This window comes from Alnus glutinosa, chromosome 1, assembly GCF_958979055.1.
Source record: "Alnus glutinosa chromosome 1, dhAlnGlut1.1, whole genome shotgun sequence".
In the NCBI taxonomy this organism is placed as follows: domain Eukaryota; kingdom Viridiplantae; phylum Streptophyta; class Magnoliopsida; order Fagales; family Betulaceae; genus Alnus; species Alnus glutinosa.
This window is the reverse complement of record NC_084886.1, coordinates 9452910-9472811: the sequence shown is the minus strand read 5'-3', so window position 1 is coordinate 9472811 and position 19902 is coordinate 9452910. Positions and strand designations below refer to the sequence as shown.

The window sequence follows — 19902 nt, the reverse complement described above, 5'->3', positions numbered from 1 at the left end:
GGTGGTAGGTGATTCCTCCTCTCCGAGCGGGTGCATCATTCCTCTTTCTGTTGAGGGGAATGGATTATCCCAATCTAAGAATTGGCCTGTAGGTTATGATCATATCGAGGAGATTGTAGGTTGGGAGGAGGAAAATGTTTTTTGGGATGGATTACCATTAGATTGGGCGTGGGATGAGGATTTTGCGTTGGCTGGGGACTTTGGGGAGGAAGCTATGGCAATTCGAGATGCCATGGAAGAAGAATTTCAGCGGGACAAGATGATTGCACGCCAAAAGTCCAAAGGAAAGAGAGAGCTCCTGAACCTGCATAGCTCCATCAATTATGGCGATGATTTTATTCCTGCCAGGCGTAGGAAAGGCAAGGCCCACGTGATGTAGGCTTTGGCGGGTTGTGGGTTGTTTTTCCGGTGCTTTTTGGTATTGCTTTGTAGTTCGGTTTGGGCTGGCTTGGGTTTTTGGGGTGTCTATTGGGGTGTCTATGGGTGTCTCTGGGTTTTGTTGTAGTGGGTGTTTTTTGGGGGGGAGGGGGGGGGGCGTTTTTAGGGTTTTGTGGGTGTTGTTAGGGTGTTTTGTCTTCTGGGCTTTCACTTTCTAGTTAGGTGTCTCCTGTTGTATACTTCTAGTGTACGTAGGGGCGCCTTACGCTTTTAATAAAACTAATCTTACTTATCAAAAAAAAAAAAAGACACGTATTCTTTAAACATGTGAAAAGCACATGTTTTTTTATTAATGTTATTAAAAAGCATGTACAAAGTACATGCTATTTAAATAACATGTGTTTCTTACATGCCAAAGGACACATGTCAATCTTATATGTGAGTTGTAAGAAATTTCCTACAAACCGGTTTGCAAGAAATCTCTGTTCATATAATAGTGTTATCTTTTTTGTATTACACAAAGTAATACAAAACTACTCAATAAACATAATACTCTAAAAAATTATCATACCCCGTACAAAAAACAACCATAGGAAACTTTCTCTTACCATCATTTTCTTGAATTTAGTGTAAAATTTATAAAAGATAAAATAAGCAATTTGAATGAAAAATAATATATTAATTACATAAAAAATAAAGAAAAAGAAAAGGAAAAAAAAAAAAAAAAAAGAAGAGAGGAAACGAAATAAGAGAACCAAAGAAAATATAGACAAAAAATGAAAAATAAAAAATACTAATAGAATAAAATAAAGTTTTCTTTTCCATATACTTTTCCGGTTCATATGAAACCTTGAAAATCAATATTGTCTATCAATTAAGAACGTTAACAATGTGTATTATACAGGAAAAAAAAAATCAGTGAACAATGTAAATTAAAAAATCGCCATACCTTGTACTCAAAACAACAATTAATGTAAACTCTCTCTCTCCACGGTTTCCTTGAATTCAATGTAAAATTTAGAAAATGAAAAAGAAATAAAAAAAAATAAAGCAATTTGAACAAAAAAATAATTTAAATTAGGAAATAGGGACAAAAAAAAAAATGTAAAGAAAGAACAAAATCATAGAAAATAAAGTAAAAAAAAAATGTAAAATGATAACCACTAATATAATAGAAAATAACTATTTTTTTATATATACTTTTTCCAGTTCCAAAGAAATTTATAGGTATAGGAAGAAACTACGGTCAGATATATGTTTTTTAATTCGACCAGCATTCTTATATATAGCGTAAAATAAACTACTTTTTCAACAAAAATAAAAAAAATATTATAAATTATTAATGCAAAAATAAGGATAGAAAATAAAAAAATAAAAAAAAAACAGAAGCACATAAAATAAATACAAACATATTATTTACAATTCTATTGAACATTGCCCCGACAAACTTGAAAGGCAAATTAAAAAAAAAAAAAAAAAAAGGCTATAGCAGTATTACAAACAAAAAGCTTCCAACAATAGCAAAATCTTTGCTCTCTTTGCTTTGAGCACCACTTTCCGGTAATGAAAACAACATTGAAGTTTTGCATAGCCACGAACCATTACTTCTCCATATATTTATTTGAGAAAGCGAGAGATATTGGAGTGACTTTTGACATTTCCCAAAGAAAAAAAAAACTGACGTTTGACTATTTGAGGTTTAATTTGTAACGGACATTTAGTGGGAAGAGAAGCAATGTTGGAGTAAAAGATTTTACTTAAAGGAAGAGAGAGAGAGAGAGGGGTAGAAATTAGTGAGAATTTAATGACAACAAAATTAAATGTTTCTATTCATTTTCTATTCAATGGAAGATATTTGATTAGGAATATTAAACGCACTGTTTATTTCACTTGAAATACATGAAGCAGTTCAATTTTACTTTTTTTTTTCTTTTTCTTTTTTCCAGTTTTACTTAAAGGAAGAGAAAGAGGTAGAAATTAGTGAGAATTTAATGATCTATTCATTTTTTATTCAATATAAAAGAGTTAATTAGTCATATTAAATGCACCGTTTATTTTACTTGAAATACACAAATCGGTTTAGTTTTACTTAAATTACCAGTTTTTTACTCAAATGACTGGTTCAATATTTAAAAAGTATGGATTCATGCCACATGTCCTAATTCTAGGCCAACTCTAAAACTCTTTAGTGTTTTAAAAGCATTTATATTCTTTTTATGCACAATAATCAAATAAAATTTTGCCTTTTTTGACTTTTAAAAGCAGAATAACACTTACAAAAAATAAGTGAAAATCGTAAAAATCACATAAAAGAAAAACAAATATCCCATAAAAAATTTAAATGAATTAATACATAAGACCATTATTTTTAGTTTAATTCATATAAATTAAAACATGTTAAAATATTTATTCTCATAAATGTAGTTTAGAATGAAAATAAGTATGAAGAAGAAAACCATGATTTTGATTATCAAAATATAAAATAGAAAATTAACAGGAACTTTTTTTAATGTCGATGTGATACCTATTATATTTCAATCCTATATAATTCTGAACATTCGAAAAAGCAAATGAACAAAAAAAATCTCATAAACATTCAAGTGAAGAATTGTTCAACCACAAATTTCACAAACAAAATGGAAACATATTTAGATTTCAACCAAAAATATAAAAATACCAAAGAGTCATACTTATATCATTAATTGAGAAAGAGAGACTACTTGTATCATTAATAGAGAGAGAGAGAGAGAGAGAGAGAGAGAGAAAAATTAAATAGACCGGTTCAATTTTATTTGAAAGACCGGTTCAGTACTTAAATGACCGGTTTAGTCACTAAAAAGTATGGGTTCATGCCACGTGTCACTATTCTATGCCATTCTAAGGAAGAACTCGGCTTTTATATATATATATATGATATGTAGTTCCTAATATTTCCCTCGTTAATTAAACTAATAAAGATGTAACAGTCCAACACCCCTCTCCCAAAAACAAGTAAAGAAGTTAACTAAATAAAATCTTAAGCAACCTATTGCAGAGTACGTTGTTTATGCAGAGTCCCTTCTTCTGTTTGAGATAATACACTCATTTTTTCTTCTTTTTTTTCCTTTTTAGGTAAACAAATTTCACAAACCCACACAAGATTGAACTCTTGATCTTGCCCAAAACCACCAATTAGTGGGAGGAGGATACACCATTTATCAAAGACCATTGGGAATAATAAGCATTCCTAAGGGTTACTGGAAATTGGCAAACTTCATTGGTTAATTTATACTTGTTATGTAAAAGTTTTGATCTGACCTACATACTACAAGCCCACGAGCTTCAAGAGGTTATGTCTCCAGGAAGCAATGAATAGCTACATCCAAACCAGCAAAGACCAATTCTTGTAATAAGATCCTGAGGAAGAAGAATCGTTCTTTCTCCATAAAGTTCATTATCTCCCAAAAGGTTTTTTCAAAATGAAGCTTACAAATTCATGAAATTATTGAACTTTATGGAGATTAAACACACTAACAATTCTGCCCCCACTCCTGCCTAAAAAAGTAAAGCACCTTGTGTCCTTGAACCAATAAACATCTTTCAGCTAACCTAGCCTCCTCCGTCCCTCGGGAAAACTATTTCATTGGTAAAGTGGGAAAAAAGTTACATTTGTTCCCTCCAAATTAACTGGGAAAAACATCAACCTGGGAACTTCATGCTTATATAAAAATATTGACACTCGCAAGGAAGTAAATTTGGCATTGTTGCGAGATCAGACATGGGAACACGAATACCTTTGTTTAGAATTCCAAGATCCAGGTCCTTCTCATGGTAAAATACATGACTTTTAGCATCTTTAAATAGAATGTAACATGCATTTGCCACCTACATACATCAGCACAACATTAATGTAAATGACAACTATCAACAGCACTAAAACATCTGCAGTATAATAAAGAATAGAACTTATAAAGAAGACAACACAGCGAATTAACAAAGCAATGATTAAAAAAAATTGAGTACATGACCCACTTATCTATTAGAGTTGTTTATGTTAATGAATTATTTATAGCTCAGAATATCTTGAACTATTTACCAAAATCATATATATCAACAAATATGTTTTCAAATGCAGCAAAAATCCACAACTTTGATGTGCAACAATTTTAGGATATAAAATAAGGGAGAGTCACACTTTCCCTTTGAAGAGCATACGGAGATCTAAGGCTCCTTTAAGGATTGCTTTCTTCACGTTGACAACATCTTTAGAGAAAATCCCCACTATAGATATTAGATAACAGTGTCATGTCATGGTGATAGATTGGTGTTGAATGTGCAAAAAGCATGGGGAAACTCTGATCACCTCCTTCTTCACTGTAATAATGCGAGAGACTTGTAGAATTTGGTTTTTTAAGATGTTTGGAGTATAGAGGGTTATGCCTAGACGGGTGGTGGAGCTACTGGTGTGTTTGAAAAGAAGGTTTAGTTGGAATGACTTTAATGTTGTTTGGAATATAATCCCTTCTAGTTTAATGTGGTGCATTTGGAGAGAGGTATGCTCAAAATTTTGAAGATTGTGAGAGGACGAGCTCGGATCTACAACTTTGTTTCCTTAAATCCCTCTTCGAGTGGATCAATCTAAACACCCTTCTCGATGTTTCTAGCTTTGTAAATTTTTGTATTCTTTTTCCTTGTTCTAGATGTTACTGAGTGTTTTCTTTTGTATACATTTTGTGTACTTGGGTTACACCCCTTACACTGTTTAATAAATTTGCTTTACTTATCAAAAAAAAAAAAAGGGCGGACCATGGCCACTGCCACTCAGTTGGTTCCGCAAGGCTTCACTTGCAAAAGAAATGAAATAAAATAAAAGCTAGTAAATCACTTTTCTTCAATTCTTTGTCTCATCACCTACCTATCCTCCACTCTATACCATAGGTCTAGCCCATGCTTCAAACCATTCAAAAATGTATTTCAGTTAATTTGATAAGGTCCATATTAATAATGATAAAAACATATCCTACTGGCTACTAACAAATATATATATACACTTGTCCTAAACACTTAAGCTTAATATGAAGAAGTAAATTTAATCACTTAATCAATACTTTAACACTCCCCCTCACGTGTGGGCTCAAACTCCATTTTAATAGGTGAGGCCCAACACGTGGAATATTTAATTGAAATTGGGGTAAATGGCGGAGTCAAGGTCCGAACTCAAGACTTTTGGCTCTGATACCATGTTAAATCACCACTTGTACTAAAAGCTTAAGCTAATAGGAAAAGGTAAATTTAATCACTTAATTAATACTTTAACAATACATGTATTACATGCAATTATACAAAAGCACACTTTTAAAAAAATTCCATGCATGACTAACTTCGTTAATTACAAGATCTTCAATTTCACCAAACCACATGGCCAGAAAATAAAATTCAACAGGAACAAGTTAGCCAGCCTAAGACTCTACACAGCATACGGAAGAGTACATTTTTTGTTGGCAAAAGGTATTAATATAGCTACAAAAGTTGAACAGACAATTTATACCTTACCTGAGGGAATGTCTTGTTAGACAATAAAATAGGAAATGTGATGTATTCATTCATTATTAGTTGGACAAGGTGTGTTTGATCAACAGAAGAGCAAACTGAACTGCCACACTGAAAACCCATAATATGGAGCTGAGGGAACCTACAACAGGGAAAGGATGCATGCGCACCAGGGGATTTTAGAATAACAAAATTTGTTACTCAACGTAAGTGGAAAGAAACTATATGACCTTATTCTACCTTTGCTGAAATGACTTTACTTTTTCGAGCATACAGGAAAAATTGGAGCCATTTAGTAAACTGTCAAGGAAGCATCCAGCAAGAACTAAGATGGTTCCACCTCTCTTGATGGAATTGTTGTTTTCCCCAAATGTATTCAACCAACGATGATAGGGACCTATGCATTCATATGTAAAGCAATTAAATAAGAGAGGGAAGCAGGAAAAGAAGCATTCCAGAACTCAATTAAATATAAGATCCCAAACATACTAGGCAAGAGTAAAACAATTAAAATTCATATCTATTGGTCGCTTCAGCAAAGGACGTATATATAAGGTACACAGGAATGTTCATGAGAATCCCTTCAATAATTACAAACTAAAGTTTATACAATCAGTAAAATCAAGAAAAGAAGAGAGAGGGGACACTAGTAACAGCAGATATCCAACACACAATGTTCTAAATAATTAAGACTTAATCAACATAGTAGAATGCTTAAAGCGGAATTTCATTCCAAATAGTAATACTTTTGTCCGAACTTCCTTTTCTTACAAGCAAGAAACCCAAAAACTGTCTTTCACATCATTCATAAAACTCCAAAAAAAGTGAAATAGAAGATGATCAACCTATTAAAGATAATTTTTGCACAAAACACTACGCCCTATAATGAACCTCCTCTTAATAAGATTATCTACCGAGTATTTTCTATAGCAGCCACCCAACCAAAAGAAAAAAAAAAAAAAAAAAAAAAAAAAAAAAAAAAAAAAAAAAAAAAAAACAACCTTTTTAGGTACCTTCATGTAGGGATGGCAATTTTTGACACGACCCACGAACCCAACACAAAATTAGCGAGTTAAGAGTTTAGGGGTATGACTCGTTTAATTAAATGGGTCGGGTTATGGTTTACCTATATAGTCTTATATTCATGCGTCAACACGACCTGAACCCTACACATGACATAAGAACTAGCAATTTTTACATGACCCGCAAACCCGACACAAACCCAACACAAAATTAGCAGGTCAGGGTTGAGGGGTCTAACCCGTTTAATTAAATGGGTCAGGTTAGGGTTGACTTATATACTCTTATACCTATCCCTCGACATAACCCAAACTCAACACACGAACACAAATTGCCACCCCCACTTTCATGCTCCTTATACTTCAAGAGAATTTTATATTAGTACCCTCTCAAAGCTCCATAAGAAGGACGGACCTCAAACATTTTGTTACACAACAAACTCCGACACGTCCTATCATCACTACCATCCAACAGTATTTGAATGCAAAAGATCCAAAAAAGTACCTTGATTTAAACTATATCCTAAAATAGATTAGGCTGCAACAGTACCACATAAATAGCACTGCTATGGTACCTGTTTGGCCATTTTTTAACCCAGATCTTGTCCTGCATCAACCATATTTTACTCCAATGACAAGCCTCCACAAATGATCCCCCACTCCTCTCTATAACACCACAACTACTTGGCCAATTAAACTTATTTAGAAGTACTCAATTTCTTCACACCCAACCCACCAGCCTTAATAGGGATACAAACTAAAATTTGTATTACTCTTCCAACCCGCTCCAAAAGGGAAAAAAAAAATCGCCTTGCAACCTCTCTATCCTATTAGCAACAGGTATAGACATAGTAAAAAGAGAAAGGAAATATGTAGGTTAACTAGCCAAAATGCCCCTCAGAACAGCCACCCTCCGTGACTCTATTCTCTACTCAATAATAAGATTCCATGCTGCACACACCTTGAAAGATTATCCAAGTGGCAATCCCTAATATGTCATTAGCAAAAACTTGAACCTGAAAAAACTGGAAATGTAATATATTCTCTACTCAATATTAAATTTCACGCTGCATGCGCCTTAAAATTATCCAAGTGGCATGCCTAGTATGCCATTAGCAAAAACCCCCAACCCAAAAACTAAAAATGCATCCACCTGCCAATGCTCTTATTGCACATTGCTAAGAACATTCATACCCAGAATGAACAAGAAAAGGTGACAATAGATCTCCATATCAAAGATTTTTCTTCACTGAACTGGAGAATTTGAACGAAAAAAAATACACCAAGGCATCCATTTCTGTCATTTATCTCCAAAACCATACCTATCTCCCATATGAATCAGATAATGCCAATTAACATGGTCATAGCCTTTTTAATGTCCAGTTTGAAAATTAGCTGTGCAATCCTGCTTCTGATCCTACTATACAAACATTCATTGGCAATTAAAACTGAGCCAAAAAAATTCCTTCCTCCAACTAAAGCTTTGAATATCAAATTTCCCACCACCCTCCTTATCAGTTTTGCCAACAGCTTAGCCTGTAATTTACAAGAACTAAAGTGATGAATGAGGTATTTAATGACTCAAGTGAGGTATTCAATGGCCTCTCAAACTGACATGTGTCAATAACTCCTGGAAAAAAAAAAAACAGATAATATGGGCCTTCTCATTCCAACAACGATGGGAAAAACCTTATTGAAGGTCCTGAACCTTCATTTCCACTCATATCCTTCAATGCTGCCACCACCTTATATTTCACGAAGATCCCTTTAGAAATCCGCTATCCTCCAAATCAAGTGAGGGGAATTGCTATCCATCAACCTGAGGTCTACAATCCTCTGTTTCTCTGTAGAGGATCCCCTAGAACTGCAGAACCTCTTCCTGCACCGCTTTCTCCTCTATAAAATGCATCCTATATGTGAAATTTCCTATTCTATGAGAATTGGCCAACCGGTGGAAAGAATTTGTGCTATTGTCAACTTCCTTTAACCGAGTAGCTCTCAATTTTCATTGCCAATTGAGCTAACCTCTCCAACTGGAATTTCCAATTCTCCCTTTGTACCCACTCGCCCTGAGTAATACCCCCATTCCCCTCCTTCAAATCCAGCTCCACAATCTCAACCAACTCTCTATCCTTCCCAACACCTACATTTCCAGACAGCTCTGTAATCCATCTCTTGAAATAAAATTTGAAGGATTTAAACTTCTTGGCAGTACAACTATATAAGCCTTCAAATTATAGCTACTTCACCAAACCTTCGCCTGTTCAGTGAAGTCATCTGCTTACGCCGCATAGTCTCAAACCTGAATCGACCCTTTCCTTAAAGCCCCACAATTCAATGTTTGGACAATGATCAGAAATCAAACTAAGAAGTCATAGCTGCACTGTTGTCACTTGCATATCTTAAAAAATATTTTTTTTAGAACCATACTCAACATCTTTTACATGGCTGAGGTAAATCTTTTAAAATTGTAGGACATGAAAATGCAGTCCAAGTACAAGAAGTGACAACTATTTTTACAAACTGTCGCCCATGACTTTTACTTTTATACACTTATATAATTTCATATGTTTGGTCCACATATAGTAATGGCAATGAGCAACAAAAGCCTGATGTAGTAATCAAAAAGGTACCTAACATATACAAAATCACTAGAATTCAAACCAAGCATGAAAGAACTATTAGGGAGAATGCTGGGCTGTTCAAAAATTAAGGATAATTTTTTTGATAAATAATAATTTCATTGAATAGCGCAAAGGGGCGCAACCCTAGTACACAAAAAGTATACAAAAGAAAATTAAGGATAATAAAAATAACAATCCATATATGTGGCCTTTTCCGTTGGGAAGAAAATATAAACAATGTCTCCTTACCTTAAAAGAATAAATTGAAAAAAAAAAAAAAAAACAAAACAAAACAAAACAAAAACAAAAATAAAACAAAACAAATAAACAAAACAAAACAAACAAACAAAAGGAAATATATCTTAGGAAACAAATTCAATACCTTTAGGCTCATCTACAGTGGAGTTGATGTAAGACAAAAGATTAGTTTCTGAAGGACACTCATATGATACTTCCGTTATTGTTTGAGAGCCTGAAAGAAGACTGTCAATCATAAGTTAGGAAAGCTATCAAAGCTACAATCTCCTAAAACAGAAACAAAAAGACCAAAAACCCAAAATTAATCATTCGCAAACATAAAATGATCCACACACTTAATTGAAGAACATAAATCCACTTCACTGAAATAAAATGGAATAGGCTGTGGAGATTTCATATCTGGTTAGTCCATGACCATCATCAACAATATGAAATTTCCAAGATGGAAAACACCACAAAGCCACAACAAAGCAGTATTTGAGAAACCATGCACCAAACACAGGTCTTATTTAAAAGAAAATATTTTTTTTTATGAAAAAAAAAAATATATATATATATATATATATATATATATATATATATATATTTATTTTGATAAGTAAGAATTCAATAAAAAGCGCAGAAGGGCACAACCCTAGTACACAGGAAGTATACAAAAATGCCCCTAAACAGAGTAAAGGAAAGAACAAGAGAGTAAAAAGTCAGCGAACAACAAACTACCCGGGCTATGCGCCGACACCCAAAGATATAACAAATTAAGCACCTTTCTACAAATAGCCCCAACTGAAACCTCCACATCCTCAAAAAGCCTAGAATTTCTCTCACGCCACAAGCCCCACAAAATGCGTAAAGGAACCTGCTTCCAAATACGAAAAACAGGACCACGACCCAACAAAGTGCCCCAACCACTCAATAAATTCACAACACTACTAGGCATAACCCACTCCACCCCAAACAAGCTATAAAAAAAACTCCAAACAACCCGTGCCACATCACAATGAAGAAGAAGGTGATCAACGGACTCCCCATGCTTTTTACACATAACACACCACTCAACCACCACAATACCACGCCTACGTAAATTGTCATGAGTTAAGATCTTTCCTAAAGCCGATGTCCAAACAAAGAACGCCACCCACTTCCGAGCTTTAACACACCATATACCCTTCCAAGGAAAAGAGGCCGCCTCATGACAAACTAAAGCTTTGTATGAAGTCTTCACTTCAAAATTCCTCCTCTTGGAAGGATTCCACACCACCCTATCAACCTCCCCATGCCAAACCCGAGTAGAGTATAACTGATCAAAGAATGACATCACCATCTCCACCTCCCAATCCTGAGCATAGCGCGAAAAGAGAACATTCCAATGAACCACGCCTCCAACCACAGACAAGTTATCCACCACCCAAGCATCAGGAGAATGCGTAATAGAGTACAAAGCTGGAAAACAGAGCTTGAGAGGCTTGTCTCCACACCAAAGATCATGCCAAAAGCGAATTTGAGACCCATCACCCACCTCAAAACGCAAAAACTTGGCAACACTATCCCACCCCCTTCGAATAAACTTCCAAACACTGACACCATAAGGCCCCGTTACCTGTAAAGAACACCAACCTCCCCTCACACTCCCGTACTTCACCTCAATCACCGATCTCCACAAAGCATCACGCTCCTGAGAGAACCTCCAAATCCACTTCCCCAATAAGGCTTGATTAAAATTAATAACATTACAAACACCCAGACCACCAGCCTTAATTGGAGTACAGACTCGATGCCAATTGACTAAATGAAATTTAGTCTCATCACCCAAACCACTCCATAAAAACTCCCTTCGAAGCCGCTCCAGTTTCTTAGCTACACTCACAGGAATAAGGAACAGAGATAAATAATAAGTAGGAATGCTAGAAAGAGTACTGTTAATCAAAGTTACCCTACCACCCTTGGACAAATATAGTTTCTTCCAACTAGCCAACCTTCGTTCCACCTTCTCAATAACCCCATTCCAAATAGAAATAGATTTGAACGACGCCCCCAACGGCATACCCAAATAAGTCATCGGCAAAGACCCAATTCTACAACCCAGAATATGAGCCAAAGACTCTACATCTTCCACCTCGCCAATAGGGACCAATTCGGATTTGCCTAAATTGATCCTCAACCCTGACACCGCTTCGAAACATAAGAAGGTACACCTCAAATTTCGAACATGCTCGGCTTGAGCTCCACAAAAAATTAAGGCATCATCCGCAAACAGTAAACGATTCACTACTAAAGCTTCATTACCCATGAAGCCCGCTGATAAGCCTGAAAGCAAGCCTTGGAGCATAGACGCATTCAACATCCTACTAAGTGCTTCCATAACCACCACAAACAGCAGTATATATATATATATATATATATATATTGATGCAATCAAATAATAAAAAGAACAAAGAAAAGGGATAAAGGCTACTTCGAGAGAGCCTTGATCTCCAAAACAACCAAAAAGGTCTAAGTTTTCATAATATTCAGCATGCTTATTCCTTGAGTAGGATTACACTTAAATAGATGACGGCTAGGTCATAAGACTTAACCATTAGGTCTAGCCGTCATAACACACTACAGGAAAATAAACTAAGAATGGAAAATACATTCTTTATTTAGCTAAGACACTCAGAGAAAAAAAAATATGGAGAAGTATTATACTCCTTATTCGGCTAGAGGCTTCTTATTATGCTAGAGGCAGCTAGGGTTAAATGCGGCTAGGGTTAGGGGGTGCTGCTGCAATGCCACGTCAGCCCTAGCTCGCTGTCTGTATCATATATATATATATATATATATATATATATATATATATATATATATATATATATATATATATATATATATATATATATATATATATATATATTCTTTTAAATAATATCAACAACAACAGATAACAAAATCATATGCAAATTGAACTAGAAGATATAGAATGTAAACAAATCGAACTTTAATTACCGCTTAGCATGATAATCACTCTCCATGATCAATCTGTTAAGTCTTTTTGAAGAATGCGGCAGAGGGATTACAGACAAATCTGACAAATGCATAGCTTTTCTAGATTGTTGAGAATAACCACCTAGCAAAAATAGAAAGGCTACAAATCTTAGATTGACATCTTTCACTTCTATAGATACAAATTGAAGACAATACATAACCAAAGCGATTAAATGCAACGCTGTTCATACTGAAAAACAGCCCCTAAAAGGCCCTTACTAAAGGCCTCTGTCATGACAGATAGTATATAACACCGATATCTTCTAAATTGTGACACAATAGACGGCCTACGCCTCCTATCAAATCAAGTTTAAGATCCTAGCGAAAGGAGGTTATAAAAATTGATTGGACTACACCTTCTATCAAATCAAGCTTAAGATCCTAATTGGAAGGAGATAATAAAAAGGAGAATCATAACTTGGAAATTAAATAATAACTTCAAAGAAAATGACTAAAATTGATTGGACTTATTGTTCTCTCAATTTAAATACATGCAGGATATTCCAAAGTTTTTCAGGAGTTAATGGGTTAGGCCGCAAGAGTATCCACATTTATGCTTAAGTGGAAATTAAAGTAGCGACTAAGTAAATGTTTGGTTTGAATTATTTTATGTTATTTAACAATAGATAATTGAATAATTGATTAAATGCAAATAAATTGATGAACAGTTATGTTCATTTAACTTATACATTTGAATTATTTTTTTCCATTGATATCTTAAAATTACAACAGTTTGACATATAATCAGCCCACAATTAAATTGTCTTTTGGTTAAAGTGGCTTTAAATAAATTTTATTTTGGTTAACCAAACACTTATTTTGACATAAAAACTAATCTATCTAATATATTTTATTGAATGTTTTCTTCAATCGATTTGGATTGTATTGGGTTATGCCTAGACGAATAGTCGACTTGTATGCTTGTTAGTGGACTGCCAGCAACACTTAGAGTGCTGCTGCGTGGAAGATGGTACATTCATGCCTTTTGTGGTGTCTATGGAGGAAAAAGAATGACATAAGTTTGGAGAACCGTGAGAGAACTTTGGAATAAATTATTTTTCGACACCTTGTATCTTTGGACAGCTGCTTTTGTTTCTCATTTGGTGATTAGTTATCATGATTCCCTTGTTCTTTTTGCTCCTACTAGCTAGTTGGTTTCTCTTGTATACTCCATGTGTACCTGGAGACACTTTACGCTTTTAATGATGTCTCGATTACTTATAAAAAATTATAAGTCAAAATAATCTAAACCAAACATGCCAAAGAATTGTATTGTTCATAGAAAATGCCAAGAAATTGTTTACAAGGAGTATACCTCAAGAGCAAGGTGACCTTAATCTTGACAAGGAAGATAAAACCAATGATATACTTCTTTCAGAACAATAATGAAGACATAATTAGAGTTGATCCCTTAATCATAACCGTAGAAATTGATTACAAGCTTGGACAAAAGTAAAATTGGTTGACAGAATTAGTATTTCAAAAACTCCAGTAAGTTGTTGCATTCAGTTCAGCTGCAAGCTGAGGGCAATTATAAATGCATTGGAAGTTAAAAAGAGATTGGGTTTTTGATGTTTGGTCCTACTATATAGGTATTGAGAGGGTTTGGAAGTGCAAAATCCCTTAGGAAGGCTACTTGGTGAACTAATGCTCCTCCGAGGGTACCTTTCTTTGTTTGGATATTAGCTTTGGGATAACACTTGCACTATAATCTGATAAAGAGGAAGAGAATCATTGCGAATTGGTGTCGTATGTGGAAGCAAACTGGTGAAACAGTAGACCATCAGTTTCTTCAAAGCAAAATTGTAAAGAATGTGTGGTCGCTAGTTTTTCTTCTGTTTGGTGTCAAGTGGCTGATCTATTCATGTTGAGAAGGAAGTCTGGTTCATTTAGGAGCAAAGATGGAACATTCTGCAGTGTTTCTTATGTGGGTTTCTGAAACCTTAAATTGTTTGGATGTATATGGCTGGCAAGAGTGCTACTGGGTACTACAAATTTTATTACAATCTTTTACAAACTAACGTGGCAGTTCACGTGACACTTACCATGTTAGTGACTAAAATGTAGATCACCACGTGGTAGTCTCCATGGCACATGCCACGTTTACAAACTAACATGGCAATCCACGCGGCACATACCACGTCAGCCACTAAAATATGAAGTGACACATGGCAGTCTATGTGGCTCATTTCAATAAAATGTGGACTACCAAGTGAGTTTGCAAGAGGGTTGTAATAAAAGTAGTAGAACTCCAAGCATTTTCTGGTTGGCCATTGTTCCTCGTCTTTATTGGATGAGTGTTGTTAGAGATACTATAACTTTTACAACTAGTTCCTTATAAACTAACGTGGCACTTACCACGTCAACCGCTAAATATGGATTGCCATGTGACAGTCCACATGATACTCATTTTCATAAAATGTAGACTAGCAAGTGAGTTTGTAAGGGAGTTGCAATAGAAACTGTAGTACCCAAGCATTTTCCTTGTTGGATTATTTGGACTACCTACATTGGTGACTGTAATGTAATGCCAGTAAGGGGATACTTTAGTACACAGCCCGTGCACATTTGTTCTCTTTTTTCTGGAGAAATAAAAAGAAAAATTAAGAACGGGAGAAAGTAATTTTTTTCACATACCGGTGCTCCTGTGAAGTCCACGTCCAGATTTGTATGGAATTAAATGTTCCCTCTGTTTGAGCAGTTTCGAAGTTGAGGAAAGAAGATATTGCAAACGTTTCATGGTTCACTTCTTCTCAGGCACGTCAAACAAGAGAAAAGACTGCTTTTGGTTTCTGAAGCAAAATCTTCAAGACTGCATGAAAATGTGTAACAGTTCAATATCATTAGACTCTATTAGTGGCATTATTAGGACATTTTGAAAACATGCATATGTAATGCGTACATTACAAGCTCCTTAGACTTTTAAATCCCTTCCCTCTCAACATAACATTTAACGTAGTACCATGTTAGTGCACCCACAGCTGTCTTTAGTAGACAGAGCCAATATCCTAGCAAGCACAAAAAAATTCAAACAATTTGATCGGAAATTTCCCGACCACGCCAGCATATGGGCAGATGAGCTTTCCCCATATAGAATGTCCTCTCCGGCAACCAGCACACGGGCCAAAACTAAGCCTAGCCTCCACATATCAACCTTCACAAAACGTGACCCAACTCGGACATTTCCACAAACATGTTGCGAGCAAGACTCAATCCCTCCACCACCCGTTGATCAAACCCATGACTTGGCCCACACAGACCTTTACAACAACTATATATTTGAATTTATACAACGACAAAAAAAATACCACATTCAAGCGCAATATGGAGAGAATGTAGCCGTTATCTTCATTCAGTAAACGACTACTCTATGCCTAAGTTGCAACAGTGGCATTAAAAGTTGAACTTCTATATATTGGGTATTGGCGTGATGATCATCATAGGAGAATACAAATAATTAGGATGAAAGATGGAGTGAAACGAAGCTGGAGAAACCTAGAGAGAATGTAAATTAGCATAGGCTAGAAAATGACAAAAACAAAAACACCCTTTAAGATTTACGTCCAAAGAATTAAAAACCACAAAGAAAATAAAGTAAAAAGCTTCCATAAAGAAAAATGAAAAAGGACAATAATGAAGGTACCCGTAAGAGAGAGAGAGAGAGAGACGGGGGTGCTGAACAAGCTGCTGCTGCCTGTTGCCTGTTGCCTGTTGCCTGCTGCCTGCTGCTGCTTCCTATGTTTCTGGTTAAGAATTTACGGTGACTACTGACGAGGAAAACGAACATTTAACTGTTTTTAGTAAACATGTTAACGGATGCCCGTCTAGCTCAGTTGGTAGAGCGCAAGGCTCTTAACCTTGTGGTCGTGGGTTCGAGCCCCACGGTGGGCGATAAGTGTTTTGGTTAGTTGGTTTTCAGCCTGCTTTCTTTCAATTTGCTGAAAGCTGAAGAATGAACGCAACTGACTCCCCTCCCAATTGCGTTACACCAAATTGGGCTTCTAGCAATGAGTTGCAAATGCCAACTTGCTTTCGAAGAAGGCCAAGATTGTTAACCTTAGACCTTCATCTAAAATAAAAGGCCTATCTAAAATATCACTCTTTGAAAAAAAAAATTGCCCCCAAACCCTCTCAAAAAAACATGTACGCCCCTTCATCATGAATTATAGACAAAAATGTTTGGAGGAAATTTTATACAACCCACACATAAGAATGACATATGTCCTTTAAGTATTTTTTTTTATTAATGCTATTCAAAAAGCATGTGTTATATTAAAATAGCATGTGTTTCTCGCATGTCAATGGACACATGTCAATCTTATACGTGGGTTGTATGAAATTTTCTATAAATCGGTTTGTAAGAAATTTCTGTCCGAAAAAACGAATTGCCCTTTTCCCTCTCCAGGTTCACCATGGTGATGGCAAGACTGCAGCCGGAAAATTCAGAAGCTTTCTACTGCAACTGACGAAGGTTGGGCGTTTGTGAAGAATGTTTGGGATAAATTGCAGGTGGACGACTTTGTAGAGGCCAAGACAGTAGCCCGGTTGCTATGGATGAGGAGAAACACTTGTGTTTGAAGGCCATTCCCCCCACCCTCTCTCTCTCTCTCAGTTGATCCTACAGGTACAAAATGCTTTGGAGTCCTTTGCCCACGCCCATACTCCTTCGCACAGGGAAGCCCGTGCCAGTGCAGGTGTTCCAAAAAGGTGGACCAAGCCTCATACAGGGGAGCTGAAATGTAACTGGGACGCGGCTCTAAATATTATGCAGAAGAAAATACGAGTCGGGGTGGTGGTGAGGGATGATGAAGGGGGAGTTGTCAGTTGTGGCTGCCTTGGCAAGAGTTTATCCTGGTATTGATAACCCAACAGTGGCCGAATCACTGGCTGCTTGGCAGGCAGTTGTTTTCTGCTGTGATTTGGGGATTCAGCTAGCAACTTTTGAGGGCGATTCACTGATTGTAGCCTCGGCTTTGAACAAAGAAGACCATTGCTGCAGTGCTTATGGCCAAATGATTGAGGATACAAAAGTAGAGCTTAATACTTTATTTTCTTAGACGGTTAAACATGTTTCTACTTTCTAGGGAGCTAATCAACTGCCTATTATTCGGCAATGGCAGCATTGTAGATGTTAGATCATGTTTGGATAGAGGAATATCCTTCCTTTATTAAGAGTATTGTAATTGCTTAACAATATTCATCATTAAGATTAAAAATATTAACCATCTTCAATATAAAATTTAATATTTACTTATACAAAGAGTACAAGTAGTTTTTGAAATATAAAACCAAATGCATTATATCACATATTAAAAAATTTATTCTCAATGGGAAAATTCAGAAAATCTTATTGGAGTGGGTAATTGAATAGTAATTCTAAATGTAATACGTACCATATTCTTCTTGTATATCTCCAAAACTGATGTGGTTTTTAAAATCATCATTTGATCAAAATTTAATAGTGATCTATCATAAATCAAATGGTGATTTTAAATGCCACGTTATTTTTAGAATGACACAAAATAAACATGAGTATGACGCTTATAATTACTCGTAATTGAAAAATGATGATAGAATTATATTTTGACTTTTTAAATTGAAAGAACATTTTAAATCACTTGGTGGTTTGGGAGCTTCAGTTTAGTTTTCTCTACAAAAAATTTATTTTTATTACAAGGGTAAAATTATAATGTTTACAATAAGCTGATCGAGTATTAATAACCATGCCACGTGTCAATCAAGGATTATTTATGATGTGGATCTATGGAGGCTATTCCTCAACGAGTGAAGTGCAAATCTTATATTTTTTTAAGTATATATATAGAGGACGAATGTTAGAGTTTCTCCTAGTGTACATCTGTAATGGCAATAAATTACATCTATGCCCTTTTGGATGGCATAGATGCAATTTTTTAATAAAAAAAGTTACATATATATCATTCTAAATGTACACCAGGAGATACTCTAGCATTCCTCATATATAGAGAGTAAAATTGCAGCCCCGTTTGGTTCGCAAAATAGACACCTGTAATGGAATGGATATTCCATAGGAATTTACTATTATTTAGTTTGGCAGGGGTCTATTTCATGGAATAGTTATTTCCATTGAAATAGCTATTCATTTGAGTAAATACTACATTTTTTCAAAAAAAAAAAACTCATTTTTTATTTTCTTTCAAATCTTTTTTTTTTTTATTAAAAAAAAAAAAAAAAAAAAAAAAAAAAAAAAAAAAAACTAAACCATTGCGGAGGGTCGGGGGTGGTCGAAGCAACTAGGGGTGGCATAGGCCACCCCCAGGGTCCCTCGACCATTCCATTTCACCACCTTCTATTCTCAGAAATAACTATTACTTTTTCTAATGGAAGAGCCATTTCGCGAACCAAACGAGACCATAATGTTATACGAGTCGGTCAATTAGATAAAATAAAAAAATAAAAAAAAAAAAAAAAAAAAGAAAAAGAAAAAGAAAAAAAAGTAGTCAAGGGTCTTTTAACCTATGTTTTCTTTTGAAATGATTTATACTAAATTAACATTTCATTCTCATTTTAATATATTGATGTGCAATCTCTATCAATTGTTTTTTTTTCTTTTTTGTTTTCTTTAACAATGAAAGAACCTTCATTATAATTTGAAACTCAAAGGACCAAACGATGTAATTAGGGGTACAAAAACTCCTAAAAACAAAGTGCATGACTAATTCTTGACTTTGAAGGCACCTATCATAAAATAGCAAGACCTGATCTAAAAACAACTATTACAGTTTAGATTTAAGATCTACCATAGTAGGCTGCAAAGGTTAACAACAAAACATAAATTAAAAAATCAAATACACAAAATAAAACAACACTAGCTTGCAAAGAGCATTGGGAGTCACCGTTCACGGCGCGTGTATACCACGTGCCCTTGCCAGAGGATCCTTCACCATCAGATGAACCACCAAATCTCCCGGGATCCACCAACTGCAAACTGGAGGAGATGAAGAGCCAACGCGCGCCGGCAAGAGAGCTGCACTTGCTAGTGCGTGCACACCACACTTCGATGTACAAACAGCCGGGGAAAACACACTTGGTTG

At 35.3% G+C, this 19902-nt stretch overlaps 1 protein-coding gene and 1 non-coding gene across 6 annotated transcripts in view; one reads left to right on the top strand and one right to left on the bottom strand.

Moving 5' to 3' along the window:
- The window catches only part of LOC133871324 (uncharacterized), a 38738-nt gene extending 22149 nt beyond the window's left edge, over positions 1-16589 (bottom strand). The window contains exons 1-7 of one of the 5 annotated variants that reach the window (XM_062308781.1): positions 16473-16589; positions 15467-15641; positions 12791-12911; positions 9933-10033; positions 6148-6304; positions 5911-6049; positions 4152-4242 (exon numbers count right to left, since the gene is read on the bottom strand). In XM_062308781.1, the coding sequence (XP_062164765.1) occupies positions 4152-4242; positions 5911-6049; positions 6148-6304; positions 9933-10033; positions 12791-12911; positions 15467-15569 (712 nt within the window). In that variant the 5' untranslated portion in view covers positions 15570-15641; positions 16473-16589. Of the gene's footprint in view, positions 1-4151; positions 4243-5910; positions 6050-6147; positions 6305-9932; positions 10034-12790; positions 12912-15466; positions 15642-16472 lie in introns of those variants that run through there. The other 4 variants (XM_062308748.1, XM_062308756.1, XM_062308765.1 and 1 more) reach the window with 4 other exon arrangements.
- A 58-nt stretch (positions 16590-16647) lies between these two features.
- On the top strand, positions 16648-16720 carry TRNAK-CUU (transfer RNA lysine (anticodon CUU)). The gene has a single exon. It is a non-coding gene; the product is annotated as a tRNA-Lys (tRNA).
- The last annotated feature ends 3182 nt before the right edge of the window (positions 16721-19902 follow it).